This window comes from Leptodactylus fuscus, chromosome 5 (genome assembly GCF_031893055.1).
Source record: "Leptodactylus fuscus isolate aLepFus1 chromosome 5, aLepFus1.hap2, whole genome shotgun sequence".
Classification (NCBI taxonomy): Eukaryota; Metazoa; Chordata; class Amphibia; order Anura; family Leptodactylidae; genus Leptodactylus; species Leptodactylus fuscus.
In genome coordinates, this window is record NC_134269.1 from 28,839,923 (window position 1) to 28,861,853 (window position 21,931).

At 44.7% G+C, this 21,931-nt stretch overlaps 1 protein-coding gene across 1 annotated transcript in view; it reads left to right on the plus strand.

The window, feature by feature from the left end:
- BMP1 (bone morphogenetic protein 1) overlaps window positions 1–21,931 on the plus strand; it is a 61,414-nt gene that overhangs the window by 34,475 nt on the left and 5,008 nt on the right. The window contains exons 8-19 of the mRNA XM_075272710.1: window positions 4,535–4,650; window positions 4,908–5,010; window positions 5,098–5,214; window positions 5,327–5,472; window positions 6,693–6,888; window positions 11,218–11,343; window positions 11,463–11,623; window positions 12,087–12,267; window positions 16,259–16,384; window positions 17,613–17,740; window positions 17,900–18,113; window positions 19,908–20,158. Coding sequence (XP_075128811.1) covers window positions 4,535–4,650; window positions 4,908–5,010; window positions 5,098–5,214; window positions 5,327–5,472; window positions 6,693–6,888; window positions 11,218–11,343; window positions 11,463–11,623; window positions 12,087–12,267; window positions 16,259–16,384; window positions 17,613–17,740; window positions 17,900–18,113; window positions 19,908–20,158 — 1,865 coding nt within the window. The remainder of the gene's footprint in view (window positions 1–4,534; window positions 4,651–4,907; window positions 5,011–5,097; window positions 5,215–5,326; window positions 5,473–6,692; window positions 6,889–11,217; window positions 11,344–11,462; window positions 11,624–12,086; window positions 12,268–16,258; window positions 16,385–17,612; window positions 17,741–17,899; window positions 18,114–19,907; window positions 20,159–21,931) is intronic.

Genomic DNA, 21,931 nt, shown 5'->3' on the forward strand with positions numbered 1-21,931 from the left:
CTCCCATTGATTTCAATGGGGAGCGCACGTATGCCGGCTCCCATTCAAGTCAATGGGAGCTGCTTTTTACGCGCTCATTCTGAACGTGTTTTTACAATCAGAATGAGCGCAGCGTTGCATCGTGTGAAGGCTCCCTAAAGGGTGAAAACCTATAAAGGACTGATGGTAATTTCAATGCAGTCTCGATCAAAAACATCCAAAAACCCAAATGTACGTCCTTACCGTTAGGCTGGGGTAACATGGCAATTTTTGGTTGCAAAAAATCGTGTCATACAATTAAAGTCACAACGTCCCTGATGGTCATGGTAATTCCTGTAAAGTCACTTATTCTGTGTTAGCGCTATTTTTTAAAACAAAATCCTGGTATCCGTATAGGACAGGCCTGATCTAGTGTAAGGAAGTGAAATGTGCTGCGAAAACGGATTTTGTACCCTGCGCCATATTGCCCTCCATGTAAATTAACGTCTCCTCTTAGTAAATGACATTCTTATTGCCCTGTTGATAAAAGCGCCCCGCTGTGTCCATAGCTGGTAGCTTGTGTTTTCTTTCCCACACTTGTGTCTGTCCTTGGCATCTGCGCCAGTCCTAAGTCTTGCCCCGCAGTCTCTCTCTCCTAATGCCCATCAGTCATGCCCCGTACAAGATGTCTTTATGTCTCTCTGTGGAAGTTTCCCTGACAACGGCAGGAACTATGTGTCCGCAGCAGCCGGTGTTTAGAAGTGCCAGGGCAGTGCGACTCTGTATACTGTGCTTGTAACCCCATCCTGTCTAGGAGGAATGGAGATTTTTGGTATCGGCCGCTAGAATCTCTTGAGTGGATGCCACATATACATCCTATAAAATATAGATATTGCATAAGTTTTTGCATACGTGAATATAAAGGTTGTTCGCGCTTCCTGGTCTATGGAAACCATGTCGTGATATAAGATGGGTTGAAAGGGAGGAGGGGGATGCAGCTGCAGATTCTTCATGTATTTATAAAACAGTATGGGGAGACATAGTGGGCCATTTTATTAAGACTGACATATAATACAACAGTCTTTATAACTGGACGTGTGGAGTAAGATGAGCCAAAATTACTAAAAACTGCAGATGTCTGGTCCTTGCACTGAGCTGGCCATTATTTGCACCAGTTTTCTGGAGGAAATAATCGTAAATTTTTTTGGACTGTATAGCCCCAACTAGTTTTAGGAAAAGCAGTGTGTGGGGCTTAAACTGGGTAAAGTTGAACAAAAAATTGTGTTTTTACTCCTCCTAATTCCCCCTAATATTGGAATAGATCTACCTAATATGACAGTCTAGTTTCCAGGACTTTGGAGTCCGAGTTGGCTTCCGTTTTTTAAAGGCTTCCCCTGCAATCCCTGTAATAAATATAAAGTGCAAATTTAAAAAAAAAAACACATTTTCCTTAAATTTTGTGCAGTATAGGGTGACTATATAACAGTGTTTCACGGGATGCTGCCTGCCCCCATAAATGTGTGACATTGCATTGGTCCATGCAGCCAGTCGGTGACCACAGATGACCTATATTGGCATCTGTATGCCGTCATTCCACCCTTCGCTCGCAGCCTCTACTGAAGCCAAAAGAAATCCTGTGTTTTTGGTCTTTTTGGATCTGGAGCCTGCCGCTCGGTGTCCTGGCCAGTTGGCAGGATCTCACAACATGTGTTCGGCATTATATTGAACTTGAAATTACCACATGTGTGCAGTGTAAAAGAGCTGTCTGAACTGCTACAAAGAGCCTGACAGGTACACTTAAAGGAGTCAATGACAATTACTGGATGTCCATGTGCAAGGACCACTTACGATCAGCTGCAGTCTGTGAAGAAACCTGGCAATAAGTGTTTAGTTTCCCTATAGCACCCCCGATGGTGGAATGAAGAATTACATAATTCTCATTCAAATTAAAGCTTTGTACAATTTTATAGGGACAGGGACCCTTGCTCTGTTAGTGGCAATTCCCTAGTACTCCAAATTCCCAACACAGTTTCTAGGTATACAGCAGAACTTCACCTGCACCCCACCACACGGACTGTTTGCTGCTCCCCACCCCCTGCTTAAACATGTGCAGATGTTTTTCTGTTTGGTTTTTGGCGGACATGTTCTGCCAGCTTCTAGCCGTCAGATTTCAGTGAAGGGCCCTGGCATGCTGTTGTGTTTTCTCAAGCTGCATGACATAGATTCCTCTCTCTAGGATATCATGGTATTTCAGCTATCCATGTCACACAGATTGCTTTACTTCAGCTCGATAGCTGTGTTTCACTGAAAAGAAACATCTTGGAGCGCTTTAAGTCTCACGTTTTATCAGCAGCCATTAAAACTCCGGTGCAGACTTTGCTGAGCCGGCAGCACCACTCGCACGGAGTCTGATGGATTGCTGCCGCATTGTGTTCTTCTCTGACTTTGCAGCAGTAAGGCTGGGTTTATCTTCCATTGTTGCGGTGTGGTGCAACGCGTTTCAGGCCCATTTTTTTTCATTGTTTTTATACTGTACTTTATATCATAACTGCCTATATACTAAATGCCTAATGTTCCGGTAGTATGGGCACCACAGGTTGTAGGATACCGCAACAATGGTGCCCATAGAATAAATCCAATACCCAACTCGCAGTAGTCCATATGTTACATGGAAAGCCTTTCAGCTACATATCCACCTTGTAATACCAAAATTCCCCTGCAACAAGCAAACCAAAAAAACAAAACAAACAATACCAGACCCCTAGTGGACATCTGATAGCCATAGTACTTGCATCACCAAAGGGGTTGTCTGCTTTCAAAGAAAAACTAAGGAGCGATATTGTATAAAGTGTACTTACCTATATATAGTTTTTCTTTGAAACAGGACAACACCTTTAACAGTGAATTTTGACGCTGTAGTTCAATGACGCGGTTTATATTGTTCAGCAGTACATCTATATTGCTATATATATATTCATATACATACATATATATGTGTGTGTGTGTGTGTGTGTATATATATATATATATATATATATATATATATATATATATATATATATATATATATATGTGTGTTAACATGAATTTCTGCAATTGATTATACCAATGAAAAGTCATTGGAAAGACACTTTTCAACAGCTTTTAGTTTTTTTGTTGTCTTGTGCATGACAGCAGTTTCACCTCTATCTATCTATCTATCTATCTATCTATCTATCTAACCATGTATTATACCATCATACCCGGGATCAGATTTGATTGATTAATCCTTTAGCTCGTCTTTAATCGTTCGCAGTTCATCTTTCAGTTTTTTGCAATGGTAGAAACATCTGTGCGACATCTGGAAGTTACATGTGATGTCATGAAGAGGGGAGACAGACCGCAGTAAGGTGGGGGATGAAAGCTAGAGAGAGATGTCTTCTGGTAATAGGCGAGGGTGGTAGCGCTATACCACAGGGAACGTGTAATTAGACGGTCCATGTAACCCCGGCTTCCTCCTCATGTGACCTCTTCTATACTGGGAAGTGGCCGTACTAAATTTATCCTTGTTCTTATTCATTGATTTGTTTCTCAGAAATCTGCCACAAAATCTATGAAAGGAAGCGGTCGCAATCCAACCATTCACTGCGACCAATCAGAGGCCTTGTTTCACTTTTCCATTTTCAGTCCTTGGAGAGACTGGTCACTTTCTGTTCTAATTGTGTAGGTACTATGGGGGTACGCCAGTTTTAAAGGGGTTGTCCTGGAATTTCAGTTCTGGGCCTGGAGGCCGGGGAAGGTGAACTGTAAAATAATAAAACCTATTCACCTGTCCCCGGCGCGCTGGTGTCCACCACCACTGTCTGCTCCACAAGTGCTCGGGCCTTGTTCTGGCGAAGTCCTCCCACACGTGACCATACGGCAGATATTAAATCTACACTATCCAGGAACTGGCATAGATTTTGGGTAGAATTTACGCCAGCTTATAGTAAATTGTCGCTGTCCTGACCAGCCGTCACCCATCAGACTGAAGTCTATAAGTGACCTACTTGGGTGTACACCTCTCCTCTCCTATAGTGGTCAGAGATCATACTACCATGGTGTATACTTGCAGTATCCACTACAATAGGTTTTGCTTTTTCATTTGTCCCTGATCCATCAAATCCTTGCTGTCACCTTTATGACCTCCCCATTATTGCCAAGTCTCCAGATACTTTTTCCCACCATTCTGCATCTTCTCCATCCCCCTACATTCTTAAAACATGAACCCTAACCCTTATTCATCTTGGTAAACATTGCTGCTTTTGTAAGACATGTTGAATAGATGTTTTAGCAGAATTGCTCCGTCCTTACTATATTAAGAAACTTCTCCATCACTAAGAGAGCTGTGTGATGAAGGAATTCCCTCGAAAACCCGTCATAGGATTAGCGGTGTCCTAAGGAGTCGGCCCTTGTGTTTGTGCTTATATGTGACGTGTCTAATATAGGTAAATTGGATTGTGACTGTGACTAGAGAGGGAACTACAAGTTACATCCAATGATATGGAATATGTTGGTGCTATAGAAATAATAACATTACATGATATTGTCTCTACAGCCTGTTGGGAGACCCTACAAGACAGTCAAGGAAACTTCTCATCTCCGGGGTATCCGAATGGCTACTCGGCCTTTGAGCATTGTGTGTGGAGATTGTCCGTCACGCCAGGAGAGAAGGTAGAGAGTATGCAGCCATATAGCAGTGCTTTTACTCTGAGCCTTGTTACGGTATTTTTGTGTTATCATTGCTGGGACTGCTTCTGGTCGCTAGGGGGTACTCCAGTTTTTTCACTCGCTCTAAGAGGTGATTTTGGAATTTAGTTTATGGGCCCTGGTGGGGACGAGGATTGACGTGAATGATGACAATGTCTATACAGCGCTGAATATGTTGGTAATCTTTCATGTGTTCTAACTCACTCTTTTTTTCCCCTAAGATCAGACTGAATTTTACCTCTTTGGACGTGTACCGTAGCCGATTATGTTGGTACGACTACATTGAGGTCCGAGATGGACACTGGAAGAAAGCTCCGCTCATTGGTACTGTCCCCCGATTAAAAATAGCACAATAGTCTTCTACAATAGTCACAATCCGTTCCAATACGTCACCATTTTTTTTCCCCCCAGGCCGTTATTGCGGCGACAAACTCCCCGACTCCATATTATCTAGCGATAGTAGATTGTGGATTGAGTTTCGAAGTAGCAGCAACTACGTTGGGAAAGGATTTCACGCCGTTTATGAAGGTATGGTGACTGGACCCTAATCTAGTCTCTGTAATTCATATTGTAGATCCAGTTTTCGGTTTGGTGTTTCATACGTTGTTTTTTTTTGTTTTTTTTTAATCTCTACTTGCAGCCGAGTGTGGCGGAGATGTAACTAAAGATGAAGGTCACATCCAGTCTCCGAATTATCCTGATGATTACAGACCCAATAAAGACTGTAAATGGAAGCTGCGGGTGGCTGAAGGCTACAACATAGGAATCGTGTTTCAGTCCTTTGAGGTTAGAGGCCCGGGAGGCTCATCACCAAGATGGGGGGAGGGAACCTCTGAAAGTGTGTGGTGTCGGGAACATAGCCTACTATTGTATGACTTTCTGCAGGGTGAACCACGTCCTCTATTCACATAGTTCTTACAGATATACATGTTGTAGCTAGAGATGAGCGAGTACTGTTCGGATCAGCCGATCCGAACAGCACGCACGCATAGAAATGAATGGACGTAGCCGGCACACGGGGGGTTAAGCGACTGGCCGCCGGCAAAGCTGAAGTACCAGGTGCATCCATTCATTTCTATGGAGCGTGCTGTTCGGATCGGCCGATCCGAACAGTACTCGCTCATCTCTAGAGTAGCTATTGGTATGCCGTCGGTTCAGTGTGCCACTTTGCTTGGATTTATGGTTAAAAAAAAAAAAAAATTGCAATCTTTAAAGTGGATTTGATCAGATGTCCCGGTTGGTGAGGCCACATCTGGTCATACACTTTATATTTTTAGTGCAGGCACTTCAAGGGGAGTATAGCGTTGCACTGGGGTTAAAATGAATGGCGGTCTATGTGATACATGGGTAACCTGTCCATCAGAGCAGGATCTGCTTTCATGTAGATCCTGTCTGCATTCGCTCATTGTGATCCTGATGTTATGCACATAACCGTAGGTTTTATCTATAATTGTGGGTCAGCAATTGCAGATAAAAGCATGGACCCATTCTGTACTATGGGCCCATACACACAACTGTAGTTTTTCGCATGTGTGTCTGGGCTGTAGGGATGAGTCACAAAATATGAGCATGTCCTATACCCGTCCTTTATTTTAATGTATAGGTTAGTGAAGACCACAGATGACACGGATATCAATCCATGTGTCGTCCGTGCCGACTTAAAGTGACCCATACACTGCACATAGTGCGTCCTTTTTTTCCTGCTGTGCAGTGAGCCTGACCAGAGCCAGACTAAACATGGGGGTGACCGGTGGTGGATTGAAGATGGCTCCGGCACTCCCATTGAGGTGACTGTGGTCAAGGTTGAAAGTACAATGGAGAAATGAACCTCCAGTTCTCATCTCATGGTATAATCCATTTAACAGCCTCCTCCTCTACCCTCCCCTCTCCATAGACTTCTGTATGTGAGCTGGATACAGAGACAATTCTATACATATAAACAGTGAAGTTGTAATATGTAGGTTATGGCCAAGACAGACCATGGCTAACACTGCGTCATTCCACAGATTGAGAGACACGATAGCTGTGCATACGACTTCCTGGAGATACGTGATGGCGACTCGGAAACCAGCCCTCTGATTGGTCGCTACTGTGGTTACGACAAGCCAGACGATTTCAAGAGTTCGGGCAATAAACTGTTCATCAGATTTGTCTCTGATGGCTCCATCAATAAAGCTGGATTTTCGCTCCACTACTTCAAAGGTCAGTAAAACCTCCACAGTCACCATTTTGGGGAGCAATGCTGGTACTCCAATGTGTCAAGAGTAATTTTAGAGTACCCCCATCTACTATATGGTTCACAATTCCCTATGTTGGAGAAAAACATGGCCGCTTTCTAATAAAAAGTGCCACACATGTGTCCATAGGCTGTGTCTGGTTTTGTAGGCCAGGGAAAGTGAAAAGAAAAAAAAAAAAAAAATATATATATATATATATATATATATATATATATATATATATATTCACCTGTCCCCGAGGCTTCAGTGTCCTCACAACGCAATCCAGTCCTGCTACACTAGTGTTTTCTTCCGGCGTAAGTCACGCACATGACCGAAAACCTTCTCATGCCAGAATACCGGTGCACAAGGTATAATAAAGCTGCCCCTACTGGATGCACTCTAAGGGCTTGTTCACATGGCGGAAAAAGTTTTCCCCCGTGTGGTTTTTTGGCCCGGCTAACCATGACGGGATACCCATGCAGTGCATCAGCATTCCATCGCGGCATCCCTCTCCTGAATAAGGCCCGAATGAATGGGCCTAAACAGGAGCGTGTCTCGAGCCATGGACGCTGCAGCTAACTCAAGATGGGGCATGTTGCTTCTTTTTTTTTCTGCTTGTGGAAAAAATAAGCGAGCAGCTCCCATTGAAGTCAATGAGAGGTTTTTTTTTGCAGGTGGATTCCGTGTCAAAATCCGCCGGCAAAAAACTCAGTGTAAACATACCTTTAGGGTGCATTCACACGTAGTAAAGTGGAGCGTGATCTAGCACGCATACGGCGTATCAGACTTTGCGCGCTCAAAAAGATCCCATTGATTTCAATGGGAGTTACGAGCGTATACGCCGCATAATTTTTCGCCCGTAATTTTGCGGGTGCGCTCCATTTTACATCGTTTGAACGCACCCTTAGGGTGAGTTCACACGAAGTGTTTTGCAGGAGGATTTTGAGGCAGAATCTGACTCAAAAATTACCTCCCATTCATGTCAATGGGAGTCACTACCAAAATTTTTCATCTAATTGAGTTTTTTCAGCTACAGGTAAAAAAAAGCGACAACCAATTTTCAGACAGATTCCACCTTGAAAAACCCATTCAAATCAGTGGAAGGCGAAAAAAAACATGATCCATTTTTGTTACGTGTTTTTTTTTGCAAAATCTGCATCAGAAACCGCGTAAAAATTAAAGCGCCAAAAACACAGTATATATAAAAAATGCTTCAAAAAAAGTTTACTAATTCCTGAAGCAGATATTATTTTCATCCAGAAAAAAACTCAGTGTGAACTTGCCCTAACACTACTATCCTCTTCTGGTTGTCTTCATTCTGCTTGCCGTGGCTACGTCCTTGGGTATACAGTAGATTCCCACGTCTTATACTTTTAATTTTTCTTTTCCGTGAGCTGGAGCTTGGACTTCCTCGAGCTCTTCTGTAATAGGTCGGGCCTAGGATTAAAAGCTTGGTCATAAGAGACTTGTGACTCCAGAAATTCTTGCGGTGATATTCCCAGGAAGTTCATTGACCACTAAGTCTCTCGCCAACAATGTTTCATGAGTGTTGATGTTCGAGGTGATGTCATTATGGAAGAAAAGACAATCTCACCATTGGGTGTAACCACAAAGTTATGAGGTCGCCATGTTCTATTAAAGGGGAATTTCATCCTAAACATTCCTTTGATATAGCATCAAGGTATGGACGTGGGGAGGGGGAGGTGTAACTTAGGACCTTCACTTTGATTCCTTTTTTCAGTTCCCCCATGTATTCGCTTTAGAAGAGAGGCTACAAGAATATTTCATACCCTGGAGGACCCCATTCTTCCATGAATTACATGGAATGTTCATTGACTTTCCCACACACTGTGTTATGCTCAATTGCTCCTGCGGAGGCGCTGTAGAAAAGTTGAACACAGGTTCTACAATCATAGGAGATTCCTATAGTAACAAACCCTGGGAACGACTTATTGGAGGGGGAAATGAGTCCTTAAAATCAAATGTAAAATTAAGACGGTAGCGGTTTGGCAGGACATGTCTTGTTTCCTGTTTTGCCTGTATTTCCTAAGCACGTCGTTCTCGTAAATGTAATTGTCCGTGTGACAGGACACTCATAATATAGGCTGGAGCATTATTGTATTATTTTTACCATGTTTTATTATCTTTTTGTTTCCCTAAGATGGTAACCCTGTGGGAAATTATAATGATTGGGGTTCCCTTGATTCTATTTTGATGGAGAAGGAGATTTTCGGCAGGACCGGCCAACTATCTTATGTTAGACATATGGGATGTCCAACCCAACTCTTTCCTCTCAGATAATGTCTGGGGAAGGAAGGATCGGGCATTTTAATTGGGTGGTCCAGGATTTTCTTATAGCCTATCCTTAGTATAGGCCATAAATATGTGTGATATGTGGGCAGCTGGTGCCTATAGTTCTTGTACTATACAGTGTACAGAGCCAGAAGCAGCTTGTTCTGTGCCCTGTTAAGTATTCGACCACCATTATAATAGGTCTCTGCTCCCATTGACTTTAATGAGAGCTGAGTTGCAGTACTGGCACCCAGCCACTATACAGGGCACAGAACTAACTGTTTCTGGCTCTGTACACCGTATAGTACACGACCAGACGCAGCCCTGAACAGCTGATCCTTGTTGGCCTCCCATTGACCAGATATATCCTAAGCATAGGCCATAAAAATGACGATGACTCTGCTATAGTTGGCCTTATCACTGATGGCGACGATAGGGAATACAGAGACTTAAACTGGGATTTTGTTGAATGGTGCCAGCAGAACCAGCTCAGGATTAATGCTGGGAAGACCAAGGAGATGGTGGTGGACTTTAGTAAACGGAGAAGTTCTCCGACCCCGGTGGAGATCCAGGGGACATGCATTGAGATATTCAGGACCTATAAGTACCTGGGCGTGCTCCTCAATAATAAACTAGACTGGGCTGATCACCTGGAGGCGCTGCACAGAAAGGGCCACAGCAGACTCTACCTGCTCAGGAGGCTGAGGGCCTTCGGAGTCCAGGGGACACTTCTTAGGGCCTTTTTCAACTCTGTGGTTGCTTCAGCCATCATTTTCGGTGTGGCCTGCAGGGGGAGCAGTATATCAACCAAGGACAGAAATAGACTTGACAGGCTGATCAGAAGGGCCAGCTCTGTCCTGGGGAGCCCCCTGGACCCAGTACAGGTGGTGGGTGACAGAAGGATACTGTCCGTGGTGACCTCCATGCGGGAGAACAAATCCCACCCCATGTATGAGACCTTGATGGGACTTGGCAGCACTGTAAGTGACCGTCTGCTTCACCCCAAGTGTGAGAAGGAGGTATCGCAGGTCCTTCCTTCCAACGGCGACCAGGCTGTATAATCTACATCAAACCAAGCGAAGATCACTCCGCACAGAGAACTAAATGATCCTGAAGTCTTCCTTCTTTCTTCTTCTGTTCCTTAGCTGCTATGGACTCCTAGTATATCTTCTCTTCTCAGCATATGTGTGTCTACGTCTGTAATATATTAATCTGTATTATCCTGTATCTGTATTACTATGCTGCTGTAACATGCTGAAATTTCCCCACTGTGGGACTAGTAAAGGATTATCTTATCTTAAAAAACATGGACAACCCCTTTAAGTTTCCCTTGTACTTATGATAGATGAGCCGAAGCCAGAGATGTCTGTCAGTAGCTGATTTCCTTCTCCCGATTGAGAACACATGTACGGTTGGCCACGCCAAGCATGCATGTGTATGGGGAGGATCATCAGGAATAGATGTAGGCAAAGCAAGCATTCAGCCAACTGTCTAGATCAAATATGGATCTGAGAGCAAAAGTACATGCTCCAGATGTAATGAAAAAAAATGAAGTGTGAACAGAGTCTTAAGCTATGGCTGTTTTTGGGAAAACCACCAAATTGGGCAGCGTTACCGTTACATCCAAACCTATCACAGGCACTGCAATACTACACTAAATAGGCTTATTTGTCATTCAGAATCCCAGAAAAGCTGTGTGACAACTCCTTGTCTGACGTTAGGGCTTTGTAGATGAGCCATAACCTAACAGGACATAAAGATGGACTATGGCAACTTTCTGAATTGGGTGTCAGTCATCTGATATCGAATGGCAGGTCTCACATGTAAGTAACTCTCTTGTTTCTTCTTGTGGAGACGCCATCTGGCTTAGGGAGACTTGCAGGCAATGCATTCTGGGAAGGAGATGTAAATTAGCTCTCTGGGAAGAAACCGGTTCCTAAGACACCAAGCAATGGTGGAATTCCCTTTGGTGTTGTCTGCCGCTTGTTACTAAATTTTGTCTTTTACCTTTCGCCCTCAGAGGTTGATGAATGTTCCCGTCCTAATAAAGGTGGCTGTGCCCAGCGCTGTGTGAACACGCTCGGAAGCTATAAATGTGCGTGTGAGCCAGGTTATGAACTTGCTCCAGACAAGAAATCTTGTGCGGGTGAGTATGCCCAACTATTATATAAGCACCATTCTGGGCACAGGGTCTTCACATAGTCCCGCCTTGTTGTCTGCATTGCATCTTGCCCGCATCGTTCTGAATGTTCCATTATGTTGCAGCGACCTGTGGTGGCTTCCTGACCAAGCTAAATGGCACCATCAGCAGCCCGGGCTTTCCTAAGGAGTACCCACCGAACAAGAACTGCGTCTGGCAGCTGGTGGCGCCCACACAATTTCGCATCACGCTCACCTTCCAACATTTTGAGACAGAAGGCAATGATGTGAGTATCAAGTCACTGCCGATATGTTGTGTCTACACTTTACTCCATTTAGGTATAAAGGGTGGCTAGTGGATATAGTGCTGTATGTGCCAGGAGCTATAAATGCAGTGGGATCCTTTATCACATGGCAGCAAACGGCTGTCTGTTTTCATGGGCAGCTTTGACTGTGACTAGAGAAAAACACGCAAGCCAAAATCCATGTCAAACAAGTATCTGCAACCGTACTGTGAAGTGTTAAAAGTTTAGGGGCGCGCCAAGTCCTCACTGGTAGATTTCCATATTGGATACTGATATCTTACCTCTTGGCCTGTAACCACATTTGCTTTCTACTTAAATTGTAGATTTTTTCTGTATGTCCATGTTCTATGTATACATCTATATATATTGTACAGGCCCTGCGTCCTCTGACTATGATCTATGGCGTGCTCTGCTTCTTATTATCTACGTCTGCTCCCACCACCAGGTCTGCAAATATGATTACGTGGAAGTTCGTAGCGGTTTGACATCAGATTCGAAACTTCTTGGGAAGTTCTGTGGTCAAGAGCTCCCCCCGGTGATCAGTTCACAGTACAACAACATGCGGATAGAGTTCAAGTCTGACAACACTGTATCAAAGAAAGGGTTCAAGGCGACTTATTACTCAGGTGAGCCTCCTCCCTGCATGCTCTTCTCCCCGTCCTATCTGCCTGTTTACTGCTATAGGGGGCTCTATAGGGGACAGTTATATAACCTTTGCTTGGCTTGATGACGGCTCAGCCTTCTGCATTGCTTGGAGAATATACCATCTTTTTCTGGATACACAAAATACACCGGTATTACCTGACCGGCATGACAACATGGCGCCAGTGAGTCACTCACACATTACACAGACAATCCATTGATGTGAACTGACTCTGTGTAATGCTTTGTTTCCCCTGTGGTGGCGCTGCAAGGAACTTGATCACATAGTGCTGGGCGTCCCGATCTGTACACTTTAGGTCTCACTTTGGGAATGGGGGTGCATTTTACTGTAAAGAAGAGAGATTGTCCAATACGGAGAGCCCTTTTAAAGGGAACCAGTCACCAGATATGAGCTGGGCCACTATGATCTGGAGGTCACCATGATCCTTGGTGTCAATAATATAAACACCCGGTATCTGCGGCCATTGCGGATTCTGGCGTATTTGACGTGAAGAATAGAACGGCATACAGAGCTATTCTTCCCGACAAAACGACGAAGAGCCTGACAGAATGCCAATGGACTACATTACATGTCATTAGGGTCGGTAACGAAATCCACGTAACGAATCCAGCACTAAGGTACGTACTGTACAGTGGGACGTATATGCTGCAGATTTCTGCTGTGGAATTGAGGGTGAGAAATCCACAGTATTTACAATAGCAGCGACGTGGATCAGATTTAAAGGGATTCAATCATTAATATACAATTTTTTCTCCCTAACGTGTAGGAATAGTCTTAAGAAAGACTATTCTTCTCCTACCTTTAGATGTCTTCTCTGCTCCACCATTCGGTAGAAATCCCGGGTTTATTCTGTATGCAAACGAGTTCTCTCGCAGCACTTGGGGTGGGCCCCAGCGTTCAAACAGCACTGGGGACATCCCCAATGCTGCGAGAGAACTCTCCAGCGATGCCTTTATCTTTGCCTGGAATGGCCTCTCTCCCGGGCATGCGCAGTCGGCTCTGCTGTTGGGCCTCAGGCAGAGCCGACTGCGCATACCCGCAGTAATTTTCCTGTGGCCACTTATACAGTAAACTGGTGTAAGTGGCCATTTTCTTGTGGCTGTGTACACAGTAAGCTGGGGTAAGCGGCCACAAAAAAATCGGCACGCGCAGTCGGATCTGTCCGAGGCCCGACAGCAGAGCCGACTGCGCATGCCTAGGAGTTTGAAGTCAGAGCCAGAAGAAGACGCAGGGAGAGGCCATTCCAGGCACTGATAAAGGCATCGCTGGAGATTTCTCTCGCAGCATTGGGGACACCCCCAGTGCTGTTTGAGCGCTGGGGACCACCCCCAGTGCTGCGAGATAACTCATTTGCATACAGAATAAAACCGGGATTTCTACTGAATAACAGCGTGGAGAAGACATCTAAAGGTAGGAGAAGAATAGTCTTTCTTAAGGTTATTCTTACATGTTAGGGAGAAAAAATTGTATTTTAATGACTGAATCCCTTTAAAGAGAACGTGTTACCAGAATTTTCACCACAACACACAGCACTGTCCGATAAGGTATCAAATATCCTTTTTAGTTTTCTATCCATTATGGTGAAAATTGTCATTTACCCGCGATCCCTTCGGATGCCTTTATCTTGGGCTCTGTAGCACCTTAGAACTATGGTTCTGGTGTCATTTTAAAGCTAATAATCTCAACTCATAGAACTGTGAGACTAGTGTGGTTACATGTTCAGGCCCATGCACATGACTGTGTGCCCATCAGAGTCGGGGGCCAAGTATATAACAGAATGCCGTCAGATGACATCCAACTCTATTTCGTGATGCATTCACGTCTATGGGGCTTCCAAATCCATTCTGTTCCAATAATAGAGATGATTATAGAGCATGTCCCTTTATGAGACCAAAATGGATCCAGAAGCCTCATAGACTTGAACGTATCATGTCATGCATCCGACTGCATTCGTAATAAACTCGGCCCCCAACTCGCTCGTGTGCGTGGACCCTTACAGAAGTGGCGCTATTGGCAGCTAAAGACACATGCAGATATAACTCCCATTCCTGACTGTGTGTTTAACTGCCTGTAAATCTTAAAGCAAAGGTTCTCTGCTTTAAAGTGACACCAGAACCACGGTTCTAGGAGACATAACAGAGGAAAAGCTAAAAAGACACTTCATACCTTACCTGACCATGCCGTGTATTTAGTGGTGAAAATCATGGCGACAGGTTCCCTTTAAAGAAAAAAAAATTCACAACATAAATTGACTTGCAGTGTGGAATATGATTCAGAAAATCCGGTCTTGTATATGGTACGGGACATGGGAGCCAGAAGGGAAATCCAGTTGATATATGGACCAGATTTTCCGAACAGTATTCTGCCATGTGCTTGGGGCCCCGAATCTGCAGCGTGTCAAGTTAATCTGTGGATTTTCACCCCTTGCATTTCATACGGTAACGTCTGCAGCAAATCTTTGCAAAATCTGCAACAACAAAAAATCTGTACGATTTTTTTTTATGTTTTTTTTCTGCTGTGGATGCAAAAATGGAAAATCTGCAGTGTATCTGTCCTGTATGGACATACATACCCTTATAGTGATGAGCATGGCTGACTTCCTACCTAGGGTCTTGGAACCTGATGACCCGAGTATGGGTTATGTAACGAAACCCTGGGTCTACAAGGAACAAGGTGGGGTATAGCCGAGGCAATAGGATGAGTTCAGTTTGGTAATATTGACAAGATGGAGGAAGGGCATTGAGCTATCTGTTGGAGACGCTCTGCCCGATCCCTTCCCTTGTACGGCTGCATGCAGTGCTTGGCATCTAAGCTGCATGACCCCCGCGCCCTGCACGATAATAACTTTCAACTCTGTATAGTGGATCAGAACAAGGATACAATTACCCCATCCCTCCCTCTCCTTTCTTTCACTGATCCTATTCCCCTTACCCCCTTGTTTCTCCTCTTCTCCCACCCCCATCATCCCCCCTTTTTATGCTATGTGTTATTTGTATGTGTACACGTTCGCCCCATTGTATGTGTACGCGTTGGCCCCACTTTCCACATGTTGTTCCTTGCTTATTTTGCTTTGTCCCTGATGTTTGTACATTCCCTCTCTCCTCCTTCCTCTTTGTGTTCCTTTACTATGCTGCTATCCTCTACTACCTCTGCATTTCTTCCTCTTCTCCCCCTTTTTTCTTCCGCTTTCCTCCCCTCCCTCTCTCATTACAGAGAAGAAGAACAAACAGAAGTTATTACAGCTCCAAAAAATGAAACAGCAGCCGCAGCAGGCTTTACCCCGGAAGCGTCCCCGAATGAAAACCAGGACGACGAAAAAGACTCGCTCCCCTTAATGAGAGCCCCCTCCCCTCCACAACCCCCCGTATACGTCATTCTCCCTTTCCCCTCTCCCAAACCTCTATACCCTGTCTAACCCTTCACTGCCCACCACCCCATTATACATTGCTACCAAAGGGATTTGAGAAGTCTGCCCCACCACTCTTTGGAGACTTTTGGGATTGGGGGGAATGGTATCTCGGCAAATAACTGTTACGTGGATCATTTTTATTATTATTTTAGTAAATAAATATCTATTTTTATTGTTTTTTACAAGAAGTATCAGTACATTAGTAGGTATGGTGGGTGGGTGGGGGGGGAATGGGGGTACTATGGAAACTTCTGCCGTCAGGGGGATCTATAAGGTAATGAGAGGTAACTGGGAGTCGGAGTGATGGTGGGTGACAGATACCCACTGAATGTTTTACTTCATTGACCTCCCCCCTCCCACTACATCAAGCGGCTTCTCTGGTCCTAGCTGGTGCCCCCCTCTGTGCTTCTCAGGTAATGCAGAGCTGGTATTGGTGGTGGGGGGTTGGTGGGGGTTGTGCTGAGCTTTCCTAACTCTTCCCCTGTCTTGCTTTCTGCACGCGCTCATACATGGTGGTGATCTCTTCCTTGTCCTTGTGTTACAGATAAAGACGAATGTTCTCGGGATAACGGGGGCTGCCAGCACGAGTGCGTCAACACTCAGGGCAGCTATATCTGCAGCTGTCGGAGCGGTTTCACCCTGCACGAGAACAAGCATGACTGCAAAGAGGGTAATCCAACCACGAATGTGTGTGTATCTGTTGTGTACCCCTCCGGGACGTAGCATCATGTCTGAGCAATGGAAATTTGGCAGATCAAAATGTCCTATGGTCCTGTTTTCACAGCATATCGTAGCAAAATAGTCTGTGTTTGGGAAGTGAAGTCCAGTGGGGTCAAAACTATGTGCTTAGTAACTATTTCATTTATGTTTCATACCTTATCTAGTTATTACTTATCTATAAAAAGTCATGGTGTCCTTCTTTTCCATTGAGTCATATGATGACCTGCTGGGAATTGCATGTCTTTCTGTGCTCTCCAAAAGTCACAATCTCACTGCCTGGCTATCCGCAGGGAGAACATCCCCTTCTGTCAAAGTAAGGCCTCATGCACACGACGGTGTGACCATATTTTTCAGGCATAGCACACTGACCCATTCATTTCTATGGCCCTATACACACAACCTGTATTTTCACAGTTCTGTTTATGGGGCCGTGAGCCTGGGGCAAAAATCAGGACAGGTCCTGTCCGTTTTACAACCCATGACCGCAGTGAGTGGGGCGGTGAAAGTCATCCAACGTGTGTTCCATCTGTGTCATTTGATCACGAACTGGTGACACACACGGTCATGTGCATAGTACCTTACTGCTGTTGATTAGACAGGCTCCTGTCACACAGTTATAATGAATCCACAGCTCCGCCTCCCTGACTATATAGTTATGGTCTCTTAGATTTTTTAGGAGGACAAGGAGAAAAGGATAACTCACTGTCCGACAGCTGGCACAGATGGTACTGTCTATAGCTGACCTTGTGTTGGTGCTCGATTGGTTGGTTATAGGAAACCTGTCATCAGGTTTGTGGCCCATAAACTATCAGTATATTCATATCTACCAAATCTAGCAATCTCTGTTCTGATTGTTGCCCTGTTTTTGACGAGATTCACAACACAACCACTAGATGGCCTCACAGAAAACTTATAGGATACACATCTTGTGATAGAATATCACAAAACTGTGTTGTTTTGAAAAGCTTTTGATACACCTATCTAGACATGCGTAGCTATGAGGAACCGTAGGGAAGGACATCTCTATATGCCATCCATCGCAATAAACATCGAACGAAATGTAAGCGTAAAATTGCATGTAGTAAATGACCTTTATGCAGGGTGTGAATTGGTCCTAATTTTTGTACTGTTTGCTATCAGGTCTTCTCTCCCTCATTTATCATTGATATTCATTTCAGCGGGCTGTAACCACAACGTGACCGCCAGTAACCAGAACATCACCAGCCCCAACTGGCCTGACTCCTACCCCAACAAGAAGGTGTGCACGTGGCTCGTGTCTGCCACCCCAGGACACAGAGTGAAACTGGTAAGCCTCAGTCTCATCCTTAGTTTTATCTACTTGAAGGCGGATAAGGTTACAGTAGTAAAGTGGGGAAGGGGATTCATGATTTTAACAGGTCCCACAGTAAATCTGACTCTGATAGATTGGCTGGTCTTATACGTTCCTCTTTGTTCTGTCTGGCAGGTGGTGAAGGAGCTGGAGATGGAGTCCCACCAGGAGTGTTTGTACGACCACGTTGAAGTTTACTCCGGTGTAAATGCTCAGGCTCCTGTCCTAAAGCGGTTCTGTGGCAGCAAGGTCCCTGATCCGTTCACCGCTCCGGGAAACCACATGTTTCTCAAATTTATTTCGGACAATTCAGTGCAAAAAAGAGGATTCGTGGCAGAAGTGACAACTGGTGAGACATATCACAACCACGTCTACTGATGGACACTACAGCGGGTCCACGTACATGAATATAATGTTTCTTATGGTCCAATACTATAAACCAAATGTTGTGGAAGAAAGGATCAGGCAGGTTGGATCTCAGTCCGCCCAATCCTTTCTTTCCATAGGTGATATGACCCCATCTGAGATGGCTTATTCCCAATATGTAAGCCCAATCCTTATTTCCCATTTGTACGATTAGCTGACAGCTGTCTAAGATGTATGGCCCCCTTTAGTCCTCGCCTTGTGAGACATTATGTAATAGTATAGATCGGTAATCCTGTTCTTTGTCCTTACAGATATACAAACACAAAACTGGAACAGGCCAGATGGTTATCGACACTCAACATATCCAACTACAGGTTCAAATATAAAAAATATATACCTTTATTAACACAATGTTAAAATTATATACATCAATATAGAGGAATACACATATACTGGACAGATGCAAAACACCGTATAAAACCGTACACATAGATGAATCTTAGTGAAATAGTATTGCACATATATATATATAGTAAGATGAACTACACCTGATGCAACCTCCACAAACAATTTATTAAATAATCACACTACCCGAATGCAGCTAAACTACTTTCCTAGTATTGACTAAGCATGTATATAGTCATAATATCCTGATTGCAGAAAGAACACTCTCCTTAATTCCACATAAAGTCAGAAAATGACCAATAATATGTATTTCCAAAGCAGGAACAGGGATAAACCCATGTTTACAACATATTGTCATCAGGGAGGCAGAGCCGCAGGTATAATGCACACATAATGTAAAATACAATAAGGATAGGTCTACATCAAGAGGAAATATGCCATCTTACCCATATAGAATCACTGTGATGTAAAGCAAGAACACCTAGTGTCTGTTTGTCAGCCCGACGTACGTTTCGGCACGCTAAGCCTTCTTCCGGAAGAAGGCTTAGCGTGCCGAAACGTGGTAGCCACCCCCAGAAGAAGGCTTAGCGTGCCGAAACGTGGTAGCCACCCCCGGAAGAAGGCTTAGCGTGCCGAAACGTACGTCGGGCTGACAAACAGAAACTAGGTGTTCTTGCTTTACATCACAGTGATTCTATATGGGTAAGATGGCATATTTCCTCTTGATGTAGACCTATCCTTATTGTATTTTACATTATGTGTGCATTATACCTGCGGCTCTGCCTCCCTGATGACAATATGTTGTAAACATGGGTTTATCCCTGTTCCTGCTTTGGAAATACATATTATTGGTCATTTTCTGACTTTATGTTCAATTAAGGAGAGTGTTCTTTCTGCAATCAGGATATTATGACTATATACATGCTTAGTCAATACTAGGAGAGTAGTTTAGCTGCATTCGGGTAGTGTGATTATTTAATAAATTGTTTGTGGAGGTTGCATCAGGTGTAGTTCATCTTACTATATATATATATGTGCAATACTATTTCACTAAGATTCATCTATGTGTACTGTTTTATACGGTGTTTTGCATCTGTCCAGTATATGTGTATTCCTCTATATTGATGTATATAATTTTAACATTGTGTTAATAAAGGTATATATTTTTTATATTTGAACCTGTAGTTGGATATGTTGAGTGTCGATAACCATCTGGCCTGTTCCAGTTTTGTGTTTGTATATCTATGTTTGTGGTTTAAGACATGCTAGGTTTGAAGGGCTTAATGAGGGAGGGAGGTAGGATTGAATTATGATGGGTTATACCTATTCCTCCAATAGATGTGCTATACTTTTGGTATATTTGTCCTTACAGAGTGCGGAGGGACGTTCCTGGCAGAAGTCCGGACTAAGGACTTATACTCCCATGCTAAGTTTGGAGATGACGTGCACCCCCCGGCCACAGAATGTGTATGGCACCTGCAGTCAGAGGGAAAGTATGGTGTGGAGCTCGTATTCCAGAGCTTTGAGCTGGAGGAGGAGCAGGACTGTGGATACGACTATATAGAGATATATGATGGGCCTACTGAGACATCCCCCAGAATGGGGAGATACTGCGGATCTGGGGTATGTATACCAATGTGCCAGCGTCTCATTCTGTTCTTTATGTCACCTTTAAAGGGTTTTTCCAGACTCCACCCAAGTGGTTTTTGTATACTGATATACTATTGCACAGGATAGGTCATCAGTATCTAATCTGCGGGGTCCGACACCCATACTCTGGACTTATTAGCTGATCCGGCTGCCTCCAGGTGCTGGAAGCTACTGCAGTGGACAGGAGGCAAGATGCGGCTCTGGGACTATTCAAGTAATAGGTGTGAAAGCTGCAGTACCCCAGCACCACCACTATACAGGGCAAGTAATAGGCACAAAGCTGTAGTACCCCAGCACCACCACTATACAGGGCAAGTAATATGTGCAGAGCTGCAGTACCCCAGCACCACCACTATACAGGGCAAGTAATATGTGCAGAGCTGCAGTACCCCAGCACCACCACTATACAGGGCAAGTAATAGGCACAAAGCTGTAGTACCCCAGCACCACCACTATACAGGGCAAGTAATATGTGCAGAGCTGCAGTACCCTGGCACCAACACTATACAGGGCAAGTAATATGTGTAGAGCTGCAGTACCCTGGCACCAACACTATACAGGGCAAGTAATAGGCACAGAGCAGAAGTACCCCAGCACCACCACTATACAGGGCAAGTAATAGGTGCAGAGCTGTAGTACCCCAGCACCACCACTATACAGGGCAAGTAATATGTGTAGAGCTGTGGTACCCCAGCACCACCACTATACAGGGCAAGTAATAGGCACAGAGCAGAAGTACCCCAGCACCACCACTATACAGGGCAAGTAATAGGTGCAGAGCTGTAGTACCCCAGCACCACCACTATACAGGGCAAGTAATAGGTGCAGAGCTGTAGTACCCCAGCACCACCACTATACAGGGCAAGTAATAGGTGCAGAGCTGCGGTACCCCAGCACCACCACTATACAGGGCAAGTAATAGGTGCAGAGCTGCAGTACCCCAGCACCACCACTATACAGAGCAAGTAATTGGCGCAGAGCTGTAGTACCCCAGCACCACCACTATACAGGGCAAGTAATAGGTGCAGAGCTGTAGTACCCCAGCACCACCACTATACAGGGCAAGTAATATGTGCAGAGCTGCAGTACCTCAGCACCACCACTATACAGAGCAAGTAATCGGCACAGAGCTGCAGTACCCTGGCACCACCACTATACAGGGCAAGTAATAGGTGCAGAGCTGCAGTACCCCAGCACCACCACTATACAGGGCAAGTAATTGGCGCAGAGCTGCAGTACCCCAGCACCACCACTATACAGGGCAAGTAATTGGCGCAGAGCTGCAGTACCCCAGCACCACCACTATACAGGGCAAGTAATATGTGCAGAGCTGTGGTACCCCAGCACCACCACTATACAGGGCAAGTAATAGGTGCAGAGCTGTAGTACCCCAGCACCACCACTATACAGGGCAAGTAATAGGTGCAGAGCTGTAGTACCCCAGCACCACCACTATACAGGGCAAGTAATAGGTGCAGAGCTGTAGTACCCCAGCACCACCACTATACAGGGCAAGTAATTGGCGCAGAGCTGCAGCACCCCGGCACCACCACTATACAGGGCAAGTAATAGGTGCAGAGCTGTAGTACCCCGGCCCCACCACTATACAGGGCAAGTAGTCGGCGCAGAGCTGTAGTACCCCAGCACCACCACTATACAGGGCAAGTAATAGGTGCAGAGCTGTAGTACCCCGGCACCACCACTATACAGGGCAAGTAGTCGGCGCAGAGCTACAGCATAGCTATG